This window comes from Arctopsyche grandis, chromosome 10, assembly GCF_051622035.1.
Source record: "Arctopsyche grandis isolate Sample6627 chromosome 10, ASM5162203v2, whole genome shotgun sequence".
Lineage (NCBI taxonomy): Eukaryota > Metazoa > Arthropoda > Insecta > Trichoptera > Hydropsychidae > Arctopsyche > Arctopsyche grandis.
Window position 1 is genome coordinate 18,531,658 of NC_135364.1, and position 20,603 is coordinate 18,552,260.

General features: G+C 35.0%; 1 protein-coding gene across 4 annotated transcripts in view; it reads right to left on the reverse strand.

Moving 5' to 3' along the window:
• chinmo (Chronologically inappropriate morphogenesis) overlaps positions 1–20,603 on the reverse strand; it is a 125,473-nt gene that overhangs the window by 25,424 nt on the left and 79,446 nt on the right. For all 4 annotated transcript variants that reach the window (XM_077440372.1, XM_077440373.1, XM_077440371.1 and 1 more), the window contains one exon: positions 14,857–14,999. In XM_077440372.1, the coding sequence (XP_077296498.1) occupies positions 14,857–14,974 (118 nt within the window). In that variant the 5' untranslated portion in view covers positions 14,975–14,999. The remainder of the gene's footprint in view (positions 1–14,856; positions 15,000–20,603) is intronic.

Below are 20,603 nucleotides of genomic sequence, written 5' to 3' on the forward strand. Positions count from 1 at the left end.
ATCCAAATTCTGTCGTGAAAACGTAATTTTATTTTAAAAAAAATCGATCAAATTTGAAATACATACATCAAAGTAAACGAGTGTCGTACAACAAAATGATGATTTGATGATACAAGTGCGATGTTATATAGCACTGTTTAAATTACAACACAAACTAAAATGCCTCTTCACAATACCTAGGCAAACAAGACACGCGTTCAAGGATAATTCTACATTTTCCACAAACAAAGCCTCAACAAATACGATTGAGTAATTAAAGGAAGAATTAACACGCATAAATTATTATTATAATTTACAATCAATAACGACAATATTTTGACAAGCCATATATCTAACGGAAACCCACCGGAGATCTTCCCGTGTATTTTTATTATTCGTCAAAATACACATATGACACATGCAGACAATTAGATAGCGTTGCAAAACCGAAAAACATTTTTTCTCATGGCCAACTACGCAATTTCCTAAGCACGTGTATGCACTGATATGCAACAGCCGATAAGTGGAAAAAACAACGCGTCGAAACAAATACCGATGGATTCGACCGCGTGTGAAGCGATGCAACGCAGTGCGACAATGTGAAGAGTAAGGAATTGCAATAACAACATCGATGATAGTGCATTGTTTGGGATTACTGTAGTATTCGTATCGCGTCGCGTCGTATCAAGTCACTTCGCTGTGGTCTCGGCCTTAGAAGGAATGAATCGCCGAAACTATTTACACATACGATAAGACATCGGATGTTAATCGAAATGTTATTAAAAAAAAAATCGATATTTATGTAAAAAAAAAACTGGGTGAATATGTAGGTGAAGAAATTATCAGTGCCTTTATAATGCAAGATAATCGATAAAAACGGCAGCCGAGCGTTATTTTACATTTATAAGCTGTCTAATAATTTTACAATCGGATACTTCATAATTTTTCCTACTATTTATGTCAGCATACGATTGATTGTTTGCTTAGGTAGTGTATGATAATAATATAGATACAGAAATTATAATATCTATTATTTTAAACACTGCTTAAATCCATATGTTTATTTATATTTTCTTCCCAAATATATAATCCATCCGCTGTAAAAAATCCCAATATATATAATCCATCCGCTGTAGGAAGAGACCTATGTAGGTAAAATGTATATGTTGTCCTTTTCACCCCATTACGATTAATAGCATTTCGTAAATACAATGTTCTATTGTCTATACAAAATGCTATGTATTGGTCGAGCGGCGCTGAAAGAGATAGCATGTACTTTTTACCAAAATATCTTCCTACAGTGGATGGATTATAATATAACATATTTACAATTATATGTAGTTATTTACGAAACCTTCAAAATCTCCACAATAGTATTTTTAAAATAAAATAAACCTTCGTGAAAAATGTGTATAATATACTAATATAGAAATACTAGTGATAACCAAGATGATATATCATGGGATGCATTATTAGAATAAAATTTTAAAATTTGTATTCATATTAACGAAAAACCTCTTAAAACTAAAACTAGTTTACGCTAAAAATTCATCTAATTGGTTTGACTCAAAGAAGTATGGACTTATATACAGATGATCGGCATAACGAGGAGATATATATGTATGTATGTAGAAAACGGAATACAAAAGGAGTGGATAAAATTGGGAGAGTGAAGAGATTGAAATAGCAATGAGTCGGTCACGAGACTTGAAGAATGGACGAAATAAGGACAAAAGAAGTGTTGCAGAGGTACCCAAGGGAATGTACATAAAAAGGATGAATACGAAGGGCGCAAAGATTTTTTTAAATTAATAATTTTTGACTCTCCGCGTTTTTAAATTCAAATGGATTAAACAATTATTTATATACATATATGCTAGAAGAAAAGACGATATAAGTGATCAAGTGGTAGGCGAGAGAATGTAAAACGGTGAAAAAGAAGACTGTAAAAAAGATGATTGGATGAAATTAGAAAAATGTGTGAGTGGTTGAGATGGATGAGAGTTGCGCAGAACAGAGACAAATAGAGGGGTGTTGGAGAGACCTTAATCCAGCAAAGAATAGTAAATAATGATAATATATACATGGTTAAATATAATAAAAATGTAAAAAACCAACCTTAAATCATTAACATGTCTTATACATATGTATATGCGTCATATTAGAAGGCGTTCTAAAAAATATTCTGTAACAGGTGCATAGGCACAAGTTCCAAGGCGAAGGGAACCTCTAAATTAAACCAATAAAAAATGCCTTTTTTAATATTGTGTAGTTTTAATAAAAAAATATACACCGTTACAAAAGTATTGCCTGCGGCACTGCACATGCTTAACATTACGCTAAGTTACACTAGTTACGTACTTAAAATTCTAATATTCAAACTAGCTGTTTACATACATATGTATGTATGTATTGCACAGTAAAAATGTACGACTGAGCAACATTCAAAGTAAATCGAACGATCCCAGCTGGAATTATAGTCCCCGGTATAAATTTTCCAAACAACATATGTGGTTTAGAAGGGGGTTGGGCAGCGGCGATGCGCGTCGCCCGTAAATCATCTGGTTTTCGTGAGGATGGGGATGAGGGGGGCGGCGACGGGCAGCAACGCTCCAGAAAAAACAAACATTAGCATAAGGCGGGCGGGTGCGGTAGGGCAGGGCGGCAGTCGGGGCAAGGCCGCACCGGGGAGGGCGGAAACAGGAGAACGAGTCGGTGGGCGGCCAGGGGGAGGGGGACAGCCCCAGACGCCGTCTGGCCTCAGCCTGGCTGCGTACCTCGCATTTTCCGGAAAAACGAACCGCCCACCGTTGCGGAAATCAAGAAAATTTTCACAGTAAATATGGATGAATCAGCTGTCTCCTAGCCGATTGGTCCGGTGTTCGTATGTCAAAGAAAATAGTACATAAATGGGTAGCACGCCATGTGTAATTTATGTACATAAGTGGGTTGCATATAAATTTATGTCTGAAGAGCAGGTGGTCTGATATAATATTACGCACAATGATACAGTCATCGTTCCGTTATCGGAAAATTTTGGACGTAAAATGAACTGATGAACTAAATGCCAATTTTGCAATTTCATTTTAGTAACAAAAATTTACTCTAGATAAAAATTTTATTTAAGTCTAAATACATGGAATGTAAACAATTTTGATAAGCAAATTTAATCAACAGATAAATTATCCATCGTATCTTTGAGACGAATACTTTTCAAGTAGTTTACATATTTCCTGTTATTATTTTATGTATATATATACCTATATACATTTTATGTATAAAAAAAACATTGAAATTTGTCGGTATATTTAGCAAAAAAAAAATCGCTCAACGAATTTCCACCAGGGTTTCCGAATATATGATTAAACAAACAAAGATGCATTAGCATTACAAATTTTAATCATAAAATGAAAAATCATTACAACAATCGAAACGATTAAGAAAGAGTAAATTGACGGTACTAAATGAAAGTCGAAGAACTCAAATCGAAGCAAATTACATTTTCTATTACTACATGATCCATGTTTTACAACTCGTAATAGAAGTAGACTTATTTGAATAAAAAGAAAGTGCCGATTCGAATTAAAAACTATCCACATTTTAAAAGCATCGAAATATAAATAAATACATATATGCACATATGTATATAATACTCGAATAATATGTAGGACATCATTTAATTATTATTATTAAGAAAAGAGTGTGTGTGCTCAAATCATCAATTTCAATATCGATTCAAGATTAAATGGCAAATATTTTCCTGCACTTTGGAGGTCTCCGAAATATTTCCCAGTTGATACGACATCAAGTACGATTTATAGTATAATATATCGGATCGCATGATAAAAGTCCTCGTATTCCATGAATAAGTGGTCCGGTAGGAGAGCGGCATCGCTGCGCAAATAGTCTCACAAGAGTCATTCGGGAGAAAAACAAACATTACCCCACGCGACGGTCCATAAAGTAGACCGTGGGGTGGCTGAAGGGGGAGGCTGGGAGGTGGGAGCGTGGTAGGGCGGATATCAAGGACGCCTGTAGTGGCGACGTAGGCGGACCCCGCCCCCTGGCAACTAGACACGTGGGACCCCAACAATATTATATAATAATAATATTATATTACAGTTATTCGACGGAATAAAACCGACCATTTAGCACCTGCTCATCGCCCGTAATAATTAAACCATTACATGTGTGTAACGCACGAGACCGAGAGAAAAAAACCGATGAACGAAAGCGAAACTGACTGCTATTTATAGCAGTGTTGATTTTGGTATAAAGCGGCGGTTCGAGGACAACGTTTAACCAAAGCTATATACATATTTACAAAGAGATTTGTTATCCTTCTGCTAAACGGGTATAATGCTAATTTTATCTAAATATGTACATATATACCGAGAACCCTTTTAAACTACTGCAGAAAGAAAATTTTTGCACCATTATAACGTAAGTTCTTTAACAGTATCCACATTAAAGCATTGCTTAATGTACAAACAGTTTCTGCTAATAAGGTTTGTAATAACGTTAATAATAATTTTAATAACATTATAATTGAACAGACAAATTTTGTCATCCAACAGCTGAACAGTCCATAAATGATAAAACATGTTAATTTGTTATGAAAAACAAATTGTTATGAAAACACAGCTTTCAACTCAGGAACATCAAACTTCCCACGCTACCCTAAAATTTAGAATGATGGCTTTTGAAAGAGATCAAATCCTCTTATCAAGACGTGAGTGCCCGGATTCATGTTCAAGAACACGTTCGGGAACGCGCTTAAGCCTACGTATTTATTGTATATAACTTTATTAATATGTCATTGATTTTGAATGAGTTTTCTTCTTAGACGCATCAAATTCAGACATTTTATATATTTATATACATTCAACCCGTCTAAAATTTGCTAGATCTGTTTCGTTAGAAAATGGAGAAAAAAGCAAGAAGAGGAAAGATTATTTTTTATTTTATTTCGAACCCCAACGCATTACTATAGACAGATGTAACAGAGTATAATTGTAAGAAAACAAGAAACTATAATATAATACATAGACATACATGTAGCTCCAATCTAAATTTTGACTAATTTTTTAATATATGTACATACATATATGTATGTACCTACCTTTCTTTATTTCATACTTTTTTGCTGATCCGATTTAGCATGTTATAGTATGGTTTACTGTATGTATATCGCATTACATATGTATATGTACATATTTCAAAATTGTACTACTATATGTATATACTTAGATACATATAGGTACATATGTATGTATATACTATTGGTAACCGAGAACAAACAATTCTTCAACCAAAATCTACCTTCAATTATCGATTCTTTGAACAATCACCAATTCCATTCCAAAATCACCCCATGATATATTAACGGAGATATCATTTATATTATAAATAAAATAGTTATTTCATCACGCTGGTGATTGTGCGTACAAACGTTACACATACAATGCGCATGCGCAGTCTTTCAACTGACATTACACTGATTGTTCGGTCACAAAAACGATGCGCAGTTTTTAAAACGGTACTCAATTTTTATCATAATGTTTTTGTTACTAAATGCAGACCAAAATGCATTTTATAACGATATCAACATATGAACTAAACCGAAATATTTTTCCTAGCAGTTTAATTTTATTTTTACATACACATTATACCAGGAAGGCCAAACAGGTAAACTCCAATGCGCCCTCCTGGCCAATTACAAACATCGATATACAATTTGAACACAGCAACATATGGATACATTTTTGATAAACTTACATTTTCGGAGCATTTTTTAATATAAATCGTCAAATTTCGAAATGCTGAAAAACTTGAAAATTTGCAAGTCATTTGTGGAAAAATTTGCAGCTTTTATATATGAATGAAGGAAATTCGAGATGCTGAAAAATCGAAAATTGCAAGAAATGGGTAAAGATTGCCAAATTGTTGGAACCGTTCAATGAAAATCAGATAAATTGGCACAATCTGTTAGGAAACGATCGAACTGGAGCTATAAATCGAGCTCTGGTCAGCAGCAACTAATGGGACTCGCTATATGCAACTAATAAGAATAATGGGAAAAAAATATACATATGTATGTAAGCTAATCCAAGCTACTGATTAATTTTATTTTGTTATTTTATTCAATCAATCTATGTTCACTCGTCATTACATATCGCTGCAATGCGACGAGTGTACTATAGAGATCAAGAAACACCACAAATCATAAGCATAATTATTACATAATTCGAAATTATACATGATATCTATGGCCAAACATAGCAAAGAACATTGCAAACATCGTATACAATACGATCAACAAACATGTATACAGATTTTTTACACAACAATCATCCACAGAGACATCTATGGAGAGAGACTCGGCGAACGTTGAGATATAACATAATAACTCAAGATTTTGCGAGAGAAATGGGGAGGCAAAGCCAATTTCGCAGGAATCATTTCTATGAAAATCACAAAAATTAGCAAACTCTGAGAGAAAAAGACCTACCTGGTCACAAACCAAGGTCTGGCCAGCAGACTCGAACTCATAATCACACTGACCATAGCAATATATGCTAACCACTAGTCCATGTTGCTGGTTATAATAATAAGAACATTAAAATTAGTCTGCACGCAATCTATTATCAACGGCCTCGGGCATAGAAATAAAACACATTCGGGAAATCGGAAAAATCTAGGGGAAGACAAAGAGGAAATCGGCAGAAAATACGCAGCCGCATATCGAAAACAAAGAAAAAGGCGGAAATCGAAAGTGAAAAGCGAAATCGCAACGGTGCAGGGGCGGGCGCGCCTCGGGATGCAAGGGAGTTGGGGGCGGATTGGGGGGGTGGTGGGCGGCCGCATAGAACCCAAACAGCCGCCCGCCACCCAGCCGCCATTACCGCCGGCTCGAGTTTCAAGGTCGTCGCGAGGGGCGCGGAGCCCGGGCGGCCGCGGGGGCGCAGCCTTCGAGGTTACCAGGTAACAGCGCATATCGAGCGACGCCCAAGCCCCAGGGCCGCGCTTCCGACTATCGAGCCCTGCAACACCCCACCTCCTACCCACCTTCCCCCCCCCCCACCCAAAGACCACCGAACAAACCTCCCCCTCCCACCCACTCGACACATCAAATCGTACAGCCCAAATTATTGCATCACTCATATGATTGGATGAAATTTATGATGGCGCAGTTGCCGCTTTCCCAGTTCCGACAATCAGAAGCTTCCACAAATCAGAATTGAAAGTGTGTAGGGAGCTTTGAAAACAGTCCATAAATAAAGCAGTAAAAAAATAAATCATGTACAATGTTGCCATGGTTAATACATACCTGTATCTGTATATAAAACTTTGATCGAGAAAATTATCTAGTAATTTATCATTATACAACAAAAAGCAATTAAAACGTACAATTCAGTTCATTTGAAAAGAATTTCGTGCCCATTTTAACTTTTGCAAAGTTTTTGCGTACAATTAGCGCTAAACGAGAAGCCATAAAAGGTCGGTTACTTTTGGCGGCCATTTTTCAAAATGGCGGACGGAATTGCCGCGTTCGGTAATACCATAAATGGAATAAATCATGCATTAGCGCAATCGAAATGCGTTTCATATTACATAGATATGTATTTTATAAATGAAATTATTTTATCAAATGTGTTCTTGATTAGTCGGCTGAAAATACGCTGCATTTTTTTTGCCTCAATGTACTCGTAAATACGCCGATAACGAATGTTGCGGTGACTATCATTCAAGACCTTGGAAGAAACTTTAAAAAATAACTCATATTTTTATATAATATAATGCTTCTTAATTACATCATTACTTTTATAATAGATGTACGTATTTATTATATTATACTGAATCGAAATGACATTCATCCATATATATGTACGATAAAGCCTTGAAATAGATATATCGATAAATGCTAATAAATATATATACATACATATGTATGTACCCTCATTTCCAATAAAATAACTCTAATTATTAGTAGTTCATGTGCAGAAAGCGTACGTACAACTGCAAGAACCAAAAAATTTCCTTCGAAAATATCAAAAAAAAATTAACAGCCTTAAATCGCGTATTTCAAATAAATATTTAAAAAAAAATTGATATCATACTCACCCTAAAAGTGCAACGAAAATATAAATACTATTGCAAAAAAAACAAAAAATAAGAATTTTATCGCAAATACGCGTAGTAAACAGGTAGACCTATCTGCACGAGAGAGAGATTATGAATGCGGGTGAAATTGATAAAGTAAATTAATGAATGAAAGACGCTTTACATAAAAATACATAAACCGAGTGTCAAAACATAAATATAATTTGGACCGAGCGAGCGCGTCAGCCACCGAACGAATTTTCCGAGAGAGAGAGAAGGAAAAGCGGAAAAGGGACGGAGTAGCGCAGACGGCGCCACCTTATATCCTTGAAGCTTCAAAAGTGCAGGCGGAAAAGTGACAGAGCTGTGGGGATGTTAAAAGAGCGAACGAGTAGGCGATACAAGGGGGCGAAGCCCCCACCACCCCTAGCCCAAAAGAGCCTACTCCAGTGACAGGGATGACGATAAGCACCCCCCCTTAGATATAGCGTGTTCTACGAATAAACGTAGTCTTGAATTATTATATGTATGTATGTATGATTCCATTCCTTTTTTTTTCCGCAAAACAAATTTTGATATAAAAAAATTTAAAAGCTGATTTTTTATAAATAACGGAGGAGGTTAAAACGATTCGCATCTATTCCGAAATGAAACCTGATAGGATCGCATGTACATATATACATAAATATATACGAATTTATCTGAAATGAATATGACTCACAGGGGAAAATTTCGTGGAAAATTGATATTGTTTTCCTTGATTTTTCCGTACAAAAAGATATATATTTACATTTTTAATAAAGAAAAGGTTATAGCGGCAGACTCCCACCAGACAACAGATATTTGAGAAATAACATGTTTTTGTTGAGAAATAACATGTTTAAAGGAAATTTTCCAAGAATTCTCCATAGGCAAGAAATATAATTAAACAAACACTGTATTGAACATAATAGATATCAGCTATCACAAGTAAATATATGAAAAGACGATAATTTGCTAAAAATTTGTATATACATACTATACATATGTACAATATAAAACACAATAAAATAACTAATTTAGCTTTTAAAAAATTATCAGCTGCGTACCTACGTACACCATCATTTGAATTATCAGATAAATTACGAGCGAAAATTAGTAAGAAGTACATATAAACTGATATTCAACGAATAAATCATTTTAAAAAAGTAGTATTAATGACGATAATCCGTTTTCGCAAAGGAAATCAATAAAATTAATTAAATTTTTTTTTAGTCGTCCGTTCTAAGATTTAGTATTCGTTTCTAAATATAATATACATACATACTAGTGGTTTTACCCGGCTTCGCTCGGTATATGTAATATAAACAGATTAAACATGGCAAAATAATCTAATAGTAAACATTCATTTGTTTTTTTTTATTAAATTTATTTTAATTCAAATAAAAATAATATTCAACGTCATAAACACTTTGATTTGTTTTCGATGCTCCCACCCAAACCTTTAAACCTTACATACAAAGTCTCTTTCGAATTATATATTAGATGACAGGCGTAAATTTCACCTCCTTCGCTGAATCATTTCATATTCAATTACATGTTAATACAATGTATTGATTATCTTAAGTCTCTTAGTCTATGTTGATGATATAATAAAACACAACTATATTAAGTCGAAACATCATTGGGATGCAAACAGCAATTCCGTACAATAATATACATACATATATACATATGTATGTACGTATTTTTCATTAATTACAACATTATACAAAAGTTTAAGCATGGATTTCAAATCGCGGATCAATTCCCTTCGCAAACAATATATCAAATGTCAACGAGTAAAACCCTATATATGTACATATACGTACATATGTATATGTAAACTACCGTTTTAATATTTAATTCGCTTAGGTTTTGCTGAGTTATCGCCGTTGAGTTCTAAGGACGCTATCATCAAAACTCAAGCAGTCCTTATCTTATAATGTGTAATAAAATAATTTAAAACTATTTTAAAATAATTCCGAGCGTTCTAATACGAAAGTAGGTATCGCTGTGGAGTTTATCGAAGACAAGCTCTGGTGTTCTATTTTAAGTTTTTACAACCGCAGTCGACGGAATAAAACAACACCATCTACAAGGCCACAGGGTGGGCGGGAAGGGAGACTTTGGTGGGGTGAGTGGGTCGAAGGGATGGGTGGGCGGGCAGACGGACGGAAGAGGGGGCGTAGGCGGGGCTGTTGTTGTGCCGGTGCGCCCTTATCTGGCACGCACTGCACCCGGCCGGCCGGCAGACGGTGGGTGGGGGTAGGCAGGAGTGGGCGGAAAAGGGGGCGGGAGGCCAGCTAAGGGTAGCCTACGCCGTAGACAAATTTAATCTAATATGTATCTCGCATATAATATTTCACAGCACATGTCACACACATGATCCACGTTTCATAATATTTTGATAATATTGCACTTTGTTGATTTTTCAACATACATATATACATATATGTAGTGTAGATATGACATTTTCATTTTATGTCAAAGCTATCAATAATTTATGTACGATAAAAATGGGCTACAAACTAATGAGAATGGAAAAAAAACTCGATAGATTACTATTATATGAATTGATAAATCGCCTTATCGTACGCAAACCTAAAAACACATATTAAATTTTCAAAAAAAAAAAAAAAACAATTTGAATGCAATAAATCAATCTATACATACATACATACATTCGATAAATAAAACTTTTGGTTTTTTTCAAAAGAAACCAACAAAATATAAAATAAAATACATGAAAACATAGAGAAAAGGAATACATAAGTAAATGTATTCGTCTTCAAACCATTTTATAAAATTCAGTATTTACAATTTTCATTTCAACTATAAATTTGTATAACCAAATGTTTGTATATATTTTTATAAACTCACTTAATATATAAATGACTATGACTACATACATATATGTATATTCAAGTTTTAGAAATACTGAAATATGCGCATCATAGTTTGAATAAAACGATTCTTAAGACAAAACAAATATGAATTTATTCGTTTCTCACAAAAATATATGCTCACATGTAAAGAGAAATGCATACTTCCGGTCGTAGAAAACTCTCACAGTACTCACACAGAATCATAGTTCATGTTATGGCGATAGTTATTTTGAACAGATTTAATCAAAAACACACATAAAACCGCATCAAATCTCACATCTACAGCGAAATGTCATAAAAACAGTATACGAGTGTACAAAACGTGTTTTTTCCATTTAAAATCCATTAGCAAATTCGAGCTATTATATATTACAGAAGGTAAGAGAATTAAATTAAAAACTTCAGCAGACCCATAAGTGCATTTTAAATCCAATTTATTTACCATCGCTCAAAAAACAACCAAGTGAAAAATTCGCAAATTTTTCAAGCTGTATAAGAACATCAAAACAGCGTTTTTCAAACTATTAGTACGTACATACATACGTCTTTTAATAATTGTATAAATCAGAAATTATTTCTTAAATACTTACATCGTTGAATAGAGTCAAAATTAATTGATAAGCGTGTTGACTTCAATTCTATTGCCTTTAATTCTCATGCTTAATACAGATTGAGCATATGTAGTACCAATATTTGAAAAGCCCATTACGTTTTAGGTAAATCGCATTTAAGGTAAAATGTATGTACATGGAAGTTGAATTACACATGTATGTATGTATATTATATACTAGTGGTTTTACCCGGCTTCGCTCGGTATTTGTAATATAAATCGCTTAAAAATGGCTAATCTAATAGTAAACATTTGATTAAATTTATTTGAATAGTTTTATTGTATTTAAATTTATTTTAATATTCATTTTTATTAAATTGAACGTCACGGATTCTACGAACTAAACAAACAAACATATATACATACATACAAAGTCTCTTTCGAAATTATATATTAGATTAAGCCTGGCTATAGTGACGCCCTGAAGTATATCTGTAATCTCACTATTGCTTAACTATAGTAAATAAATAAATAAATATGAATAAGAACAAAAATTGTATTTGACTAATTGAAAAAAACGGAAAATTTTGTATTCGAAATCGTTTTTTTTTTAAGATTTATGGAGCCCAGATTTATAGCAGTCGATTCTAATTTATTCATTGTAATTTTTATAATTGACGTCTTTGTTGTTTTGAAAGGACATCGACCCATTCCTAATTCAAAGTAAGATGAAATCTAATGGTGGGAGTTTGGACAGCGCTGATATATACAGCCTGAAGGAACTACCCAGGCTGGATTGGGGGCTGATTCTGCATCGACAGTACATATGTACATACGAAAGGAGATAGGATACAAGTAAAGGGTCGAGTGTCGAATGTCGAGCGGTGGGAGAACGGGATGGAGTCGGGCGTCATCGGGAGTTGGAGAGGGTGTCGTCAGGTGGTGGCTGGTGGCGAAGGGCGGCAGGGGCGCCCACCTGCCGCCCCCCAGCGTGGGCGGCGGCTGGCGGCGGGTCGATAAAGGAAGCCGCCGGCCGACACATGCACCTCACACCAGGCCCGTAGCCGCGTAGCGCGCACGCTCCTGCCCAAAGTGCAAGTTGCCCGCATTCCCTCTACTAGCACACTTTCCCTCTCCGGGGTGGCTAATGGCCGCCGACACACCTCCCCGACCCCCCACCCTTCCCGCCTTCATCCCTGAAAGTGAAAGCGACCCGCACGCCCCTGTGAAAATAAAAGCGACAGCTGTTCTGCGAGCGCAGCCGACCGACTGCACTCGGTACATGCGCGATCAATAACGACTCTCCCTTTCTCCCTCTCGCCGTGTGGAAAATGCTCCCCTGAATTATCCACCTATCTATTACGGCGATGAAAAATCGCGTGATTGTTGTTGTTATTATTATGACATGATCAACAAGTAGAAGACGGATAAAATAGACCGGCTCAGGGAAATGCCATTGACGGAAGTCATATGACATGATATACAAGTCGAATTGATTGATCGAATTGAACCTATTTACATACACACATAGCTATAATATACCGAATTAAACTACACTGCAATGTATATGTACAATATACAATAAAAAAAGATTCTCCAATAACTATATACCACTTGAATTTCCAAAAAGAAGTAAAAAGTTGACTCATCGGAAAATTGCACCAAATTCTATCTGCTTTGCTTCTTTCATTTCAGAAAGCAATACAAAACCATTGAACCACCTTTTGCTATACACAATTTATAGGTTGATGAATTTAACAATAAAAAAAAAACTAATAAAGTATTACACTCTGAAATGAAACATTTCGTTTGGGAATCAATAAATAATCAATAAAAGATTTATAAATGACTATGAAAGCAATTAAACGTAAAAAATTACTCTGTTTAAAGGTATATTCATACTAGCACAACACAGACCGGCGACTGCATGTAAACAGCAGTACGAAAAGTATTCTTTGGACACATTCATATGTTCCGTAATGTGTACGTGGCGTAGAGGTAATAGCAGTAGTTGACAAAATCTATGCATATGTCACCGAAATGTATCAAGCAGAAGCGTTTTTCTTTCGCCACTGTGGAAATATTCACCCACGGCGTGACGTTATAGTAGCGAGTGCAAGCGTACTAACGAAAGTGTGATGTGACAATTGTGACTCGACGATACGACGCAGGCAATATTGCGCCGTATCGTCGCACTCTGTAACGTATATGTAAACCGATTTTGCCTTGCACTCGACCCAAACAAGTCTGAACGTGCCGAAACGTGCGCTGCCGTATATAATGAATAGAAGTAGTATTTTCCATACTGTTAAAATGCAGTACTGAATAGTATGAATAGAACTTTACTTTAATGTATAAAATGAAAATTTGCGGAAGAAAAGTATTCTAAATTTAAATTTAATACAGTAATTTTAAGTAATTTACAGTAAGACAAACATTTAAAAAGACACCGTTGCTAATTAATTCGTTGTGATAACAACGTTCGTTTTCAGTTTGTCATTTTCATAATAATTTTTTTTCCACAAATACATATATGTATTATATTATGTATCTACGTTTTTAAGCAATCAGAATCTACAGAATCAATCATAAAATACGTGATAAATATAATATACGAGTATATTTCCTCCGTTATAAGTCTCCATTATAATTCTATTGATCGAGGTTGAATTTTCCACAGACGAAAAGAAAATTAAAACATTTTCACTAGAATTTCGTATTACACATTATATTTGAGAGCGAGTGATATTTCAGAAGTGTCTGTCCGTAGGGCACATTATGCCCGAGCGGCTCTTCATCTGACCTATTTTGGTTCCCCGGGTTTCCCCAACACCTCCTAACCCATCCCAACGGTCTCTCGCCACCCAGCATCCCCTCCTTCGACGCCCTCCCCACGCAATTTCAACCCATTCACCTAAGTTCCAGATTGCCCACCCGGCAACTCGCACCGCGATAACAAACCAAAAGTTTTTCATTAAATCTACATAATAACATCAGTCGGAAGACGCGTAGCTTATGCAATCGGCAAAATGAAACGTCACTGGACGCGAGTGGGAGGCGTCGTTTGAGATGTGCACGTTTTACGTCATGGCCAATTGTTACATTATATTGCTTTTTGCCAGGGGCCGCGACCGTCAAAATTGTACATGCAGAATTGCTGCACTTAATGGCGCACTTGCTATATCAATTGCACTAAACTGGCTTCGTTCAATAACAATCGGAGTTAGCCAAATGTATATATACGAGCACGTGAGTCAATCGATAAATTATTCAATCTAGAAATTCGTATTAAAATTATGAATTTTTTCGATCTCTCACCTTCGCAGTAGAGTGTGACATCTGCGAGACTCTCCGATTTGAATAAATTTGAAAAGGCTGTCGCAAGATTTGAACCGAAGCTATTCCACTTTAGACAGAACTGCTGCTGTGAGTCCATCCCCAGGCCGCCTGGAATGTCTAATCTGAAAGGACAAAAAATAAATAGAATAAGTTCAAGTCGGATAAAAATACACAAAGAAAATGAACCGTAGAAGAAAGAAAAATGAAAAATTCAAGTGGACTCGAGTTGCAGTAATCCGGCGCCTGTTTCATTTCAGTGAGTAAACACACATTTTACACATTTTTGACTTCTTAGATCTTATTAAAAAATATAATACTTACTAAATATTGTCACAACGAGTACCAAAACTACGATTTTAATAGTATGGTCTATAGTATGATACATGAATTCGACAAAAGTATCTTAATCAAACATGAATTCGGAATACATCCTGTCTCTTATAATCCGTACGATTATATAATACATACATACATATATGTATAAAGACTGATATTTCGTCACGGATAAACTATCAATGATTAACCGTCATCAATAATAATATCAGAAACCAATAATAGTTTTTCGCTTCCTGTAATGTACCGTCTTCGGTTCAACGAAATCTTCCAATCGTATTGCTTCATTCTATACGTACCCATAGTCATAGCCTAACGCAGTATACCTAAACATTTTTAAAGCCCATATCATTTCCAAGATCAAATTTTCGCATGGCAACAAAACTTCAGAACCGCAAAATTAGAAGGAAGGAAAACAACTTTAAAAGAGTAAGGCAATTAGTAATAAATAAAATTCTTACAACAAGAAGTTGTAGATCGAAACTGTATAGGAAGCTTCTATGTATTATATGTACATATATGTATTTGTACTAATTTTATTTAATATATATTTATATTTAGTTTTATGTTTAAGAACTGAATATATGTACATATCTAAAGATACATTTTAGTAACCACTATAACAACTACTACATACAACATTGAAGAAACATATATTTTTACATACATAATATTAAATGATATATAAAAACCTTTAGTAACGGAGGAAGAGTGTTAGAAAGCTTTCAGTACACAATACATCATATATAGCTGGTGCGCGTGTAACAATGCACTCAAATGTAATAATATGCAACGTATGGTGTTTAGGGGTGCATATGGGAGCTGCGAGTGGAGCGCGTGCGCTTCCCGAAATACGCATGCCCGGGCGGGGAAAGGGGGGTAGGTAGGGCATCAGTATCACACAGAGAGTAGGATGAGGAAGCTTCCCCACAGGGTGGTAGATGAAAGGTGGTAGGTGGTGGAGTGAAAGTGAAAAGAGGAGGGGAACGGGGTGGGTGGTGGAGTGAAAGCACGCAACTGCAGCTTGGGGCGGAAGGGAGCTCACATAAAAAGCGTCGGCCGCACTAGCCATCTGCTCGAATACCAAAGGTCGCTGGGTGGGGGTGGGAGTTGGGTGGCTGGGTGGGTGAGAGTGAAAGCGGTCGGCGGATCGAGGTATGGGGATGGAGGATGGGTGGTCCAAGGTCGTCTAGCGGCGGGTGAACGACCCCCCATCCCCCTTCCGGCACGCGTGACACACAATATGCACAAATCGATAGAGTGGGGGATGGTGAGCACCCCCATGGCGCTGATTAATGAAGCCTCTGCTGCTTTCTCACCGCCTGCTGCATTCGCCTGGCTGCCAGGAAAACTAGACGTACTGAAGCATACTGAACCAGATATAAATGGTTTCCTTTTGTTCGCCGATCTACTTTTATATTGAGCGCTACAGTCTGATGGGTTACTGTGGAAATAGACCAAGAGTTTTCCATTTCCTTTTGAAAGTGAAAGGGAAGTGTTATTTTACAAGCACACATGTGTACATATGTAGTCGCAATGAATTGATGGATACGATGGATATATTCAATAATTTTCATGATGCAAAAATGTTTATACATACATATGTACGTATGTATGTGTACCATCCACTGCTGGATGAAAGCCTCTCCAACACGCTTTCATTCGTCTTTGTTTTGCGCAACTTTCTCTACATACTTTATCTACATATCTCACCCCACACATTTTCCTAATTTCATCCATACATCTTCCTTGCGGTCTTCCTTTTACATTCTCTCGGGTACCATTCTAGCACTTATTTTTCCACCTTTCGTCCATTCTTCTAACTACGTGACCCGCACATTGCCATTTAAATATGTTCACTCTCCATTACATCCACTACCGTTGTCAAACTTCTCATCCACGAATTTCACTTCCTATATTTTCTCGTTATGCCGAGCATGCAGCATTCTATACGTCTTTGAGTACGTTAGACTTAGTTTAGATTATTTGCGTCCGATTTTCACATCCATACGTCATCATTGGCAAAACACATCCATTAAAATCTTTTTCTTCAGGCAAAGTGACATTTTTTATTCATAAACGGCCTCCATTCGTCTAAGATGCAATTCATCCAAATTTCATACATATATTCCTTTCTTCACCTTTACTACCGAACATGTCTAATTATATTATTTGTTCTGATTATACATTATAATTATATGCTGACTGCTTCTGCTATTTTATTATCTAATGAAATGCTAGTACATATGTATGTACATATATTTATATTATACATACATACACTAGTGGTGCTACCCAGCTTCGCTCGGTAAATGGAAATTAAATGAAAACCATGAAAAAAGTCTTCATTTTTTTTTATTAAATTTATTTGAATCGAAAAAAATTTATCAAAATCACAAACGTCTTTGACGACAGCCAATCAGAAAAGAATTACAGACGCCGTTTCGGTTTTATATACATATAAAACCGAAACAAGTATTAATGTTAATGTTAAAAGTACTCGGAGGAAATTTTTGAATGTTATATTTTAGATCAATTAATTTAAATAATCAAGTAAATTGTTCTGAATTAAAATATATTCCGTATAACAGTGGAGGGGGATAGATGTGATTTTTTATATAATACTTCACGATAACAATCATTCATACAGTTTACCCTATAATATAATAAAACTACAATTCGAAGTTCAATTACAGTTAAAGGGAAGGGCAAAAAAAGCATGATGGAAAAACTTCAAAAACAATAATAAATATTTCGACCGCAATATGAAACGAATCATAAATCTTCAGTCCATTAAACACATAACATCTAAACATTGAAAACGAAGCAAACAAACAACGTTACCTCACTTTCATTGGCCGATTTTACAACGCGCAAAACATTAACACGACAAACTTTAAACTAATTAAATTTGACCTAATTTTCATTCATCGCTTAGTCATCACATAAATAAAGTAAAATAACAAACATTTTCGGTTTGAATTATAAATGCGTGTGCATTAAAATAACGGCAACGAATTAATTTCAAATTATGTAGTTAAATATTAATAATGAAAAAAAAACAGTATACTTATTACCGTTTTAAAAATGAGTGCAGTATGCGAACATTTTTTTTAAAAACAAAATTTTTAAATAACAATAAGATAAATCCTCATTCATTATACATTTACTGTTTTTTGAAAGACGCATACAAATTATGTATGCAAAACAGTCGATAAAAACAACATCAAACGCATCTCCCTCATTAATGTCACATTCGCATTATTTTCCGAACAACAATATAAAATACACCTATCATTATTAAATACAAAAAAAAAAAACAAATTAAGTATGCGAATAATTCCGTTCATCGTTCACGTACAGTACAACGAATCGTACAATAAGCACCGATCGTTAGTGTATTGAATATATTGTACAAGAAAAATGTATGCGTGCTTAGGCAGAAGGAGGAAATTTCATTGTTACACGAAAATAGAAAGCAATTTTCTACATCAAAGCACCCGAAATCACGAAACGCTGATTGAAAGGTCGCAGTGGACTTTGCAAATGCAATTCGAAATTCACGATAGACTTTCGGCCGGGCAGGTAAGTGCTCGTGGGGTTATAAACCATACATATGTACACTACACAGGTGTAGGAAAGGCGATGTAAACGTCAATACATCACTTTGTTCGATCAAGTGAACAAGCGTGTACCAACTACTCAATAATTCAAAGCGACACGTAAAGGACAAGCTCGATCCCCGAACCATTTCACCGGTAAAAATCATTACTGAACTTTGGCAACCGTTGCGTGAAAAACAGAGCTTTTCCCACGGTTTTATTCATTGTGTCAAACCCCAAAGCTCAATTGAGCGAAATCACTTTATCGTGTTTTTAGAAAGTTTAAAAAATCGAATCGTTATCATGTACACACACACAGTCAAATTCATCAAGCTCAATTTTAAGCCGATGTTATGCGAAGTATTATGCGACGCAGACGATTCTTTTATAAAATTTTTCGAGCTTGATGTTTCAGATTACATATACTTTTTGACTTCTTAGAAACATTATCCAAAGCGAACTTTTTAATTATTTGAAATAAACAAACACCTACACTCTATGTAACATCGTTTGATGTTTGAAATTAAAATTATACGTATGTATGTATGTTAGTTAAACTTAATCCCATTGATTGAATAAAAAAGTACATGTTTAAAATCTCAATACTTATATTATTAAAAGTATTGTAAAAATACCGATTCAAATAGAATGCTCTTAGCAGTAAAAGTCTGTTTGAGGGTTGACGCCTATTGGGAAAACCCGAGAAGAATGAGCCTCGAGATTCAGGTTCAAAATTCAAATCCGGGGGGATGTGAAAACAAAGTGTAGAAAGCTTTTAAAAAATCTTTTATTCTAAGAATAAACACGTTATATTTTATTTGCTTGTTTTATCTCAGTTTTGTCGTTAAAAATCCAAATTACCGACCCTTAAGAAGTTGCTTCGACCAAACTGAACGGCGACTTTCCCGTGTTGACATTTAAAAATTCGTGATTGGAAAAAATAAACTTCACAAGTTTGTCAAATTGTGACAGGTTGTATATAAATATAATAAAAGTCAGCGAAAGGTCAAATTGTGAAATTTATAACTGAACAAAAGTTTAAAATTTACTTGTTAAATACGTAATGGGAAGGCTACGTCCCTGTTGGACTTCAACCCTGATATATTACAAAACAAAACAAAATAAACAAAAACGTTTCGAATTTACAATAACAAAATTATGTTTATTCACTAGATTGGTTCGTATATTAAAAATTTTCACTTCAAAAGGGAAACATTTCAGAAGAGAAGACCTACAAACACTTTTCTTGAAATTAAACCACTTTCATATATCGAACTTCAGAACTACGTATTAATATAATTTTTGGTGAATACATATGTACATATATAAAAATGTATAGGTAAATTCCAAATTAATGGAAGTCAAATGTATACATATACATATGTATTATTTCAGACCAGAATTTCTCCTAAAATCTACCTAGGAAAGTATTTTAGATGAAAAAACAGTCAACATTTAATTAAATGATTTTAGGTCCAGAATAAGGGGTAGTCAGTCTAATTTTCCGGAAAGCATTACCAAGTATACATACGTACATATATGTATATGTACAATCACAGCCGTGCGAAGGTGCGCCAAAATCGTCAAAAGTGAATGCTAATTTCAAAGGAGAAAAATTTGGGAATTACAAATTCCCAAATGTTTAAGTGAGATACATAATAAATACAATGCAATTTTCAGAAAATGGACCATTTAAAAGTCCTTCGATTAATTAATAAATTTAATTTAACTATAATAAAATATGAAGAAAACGTATAATTTTCTCGAATATTCTATTGACCGCCGCTAAAA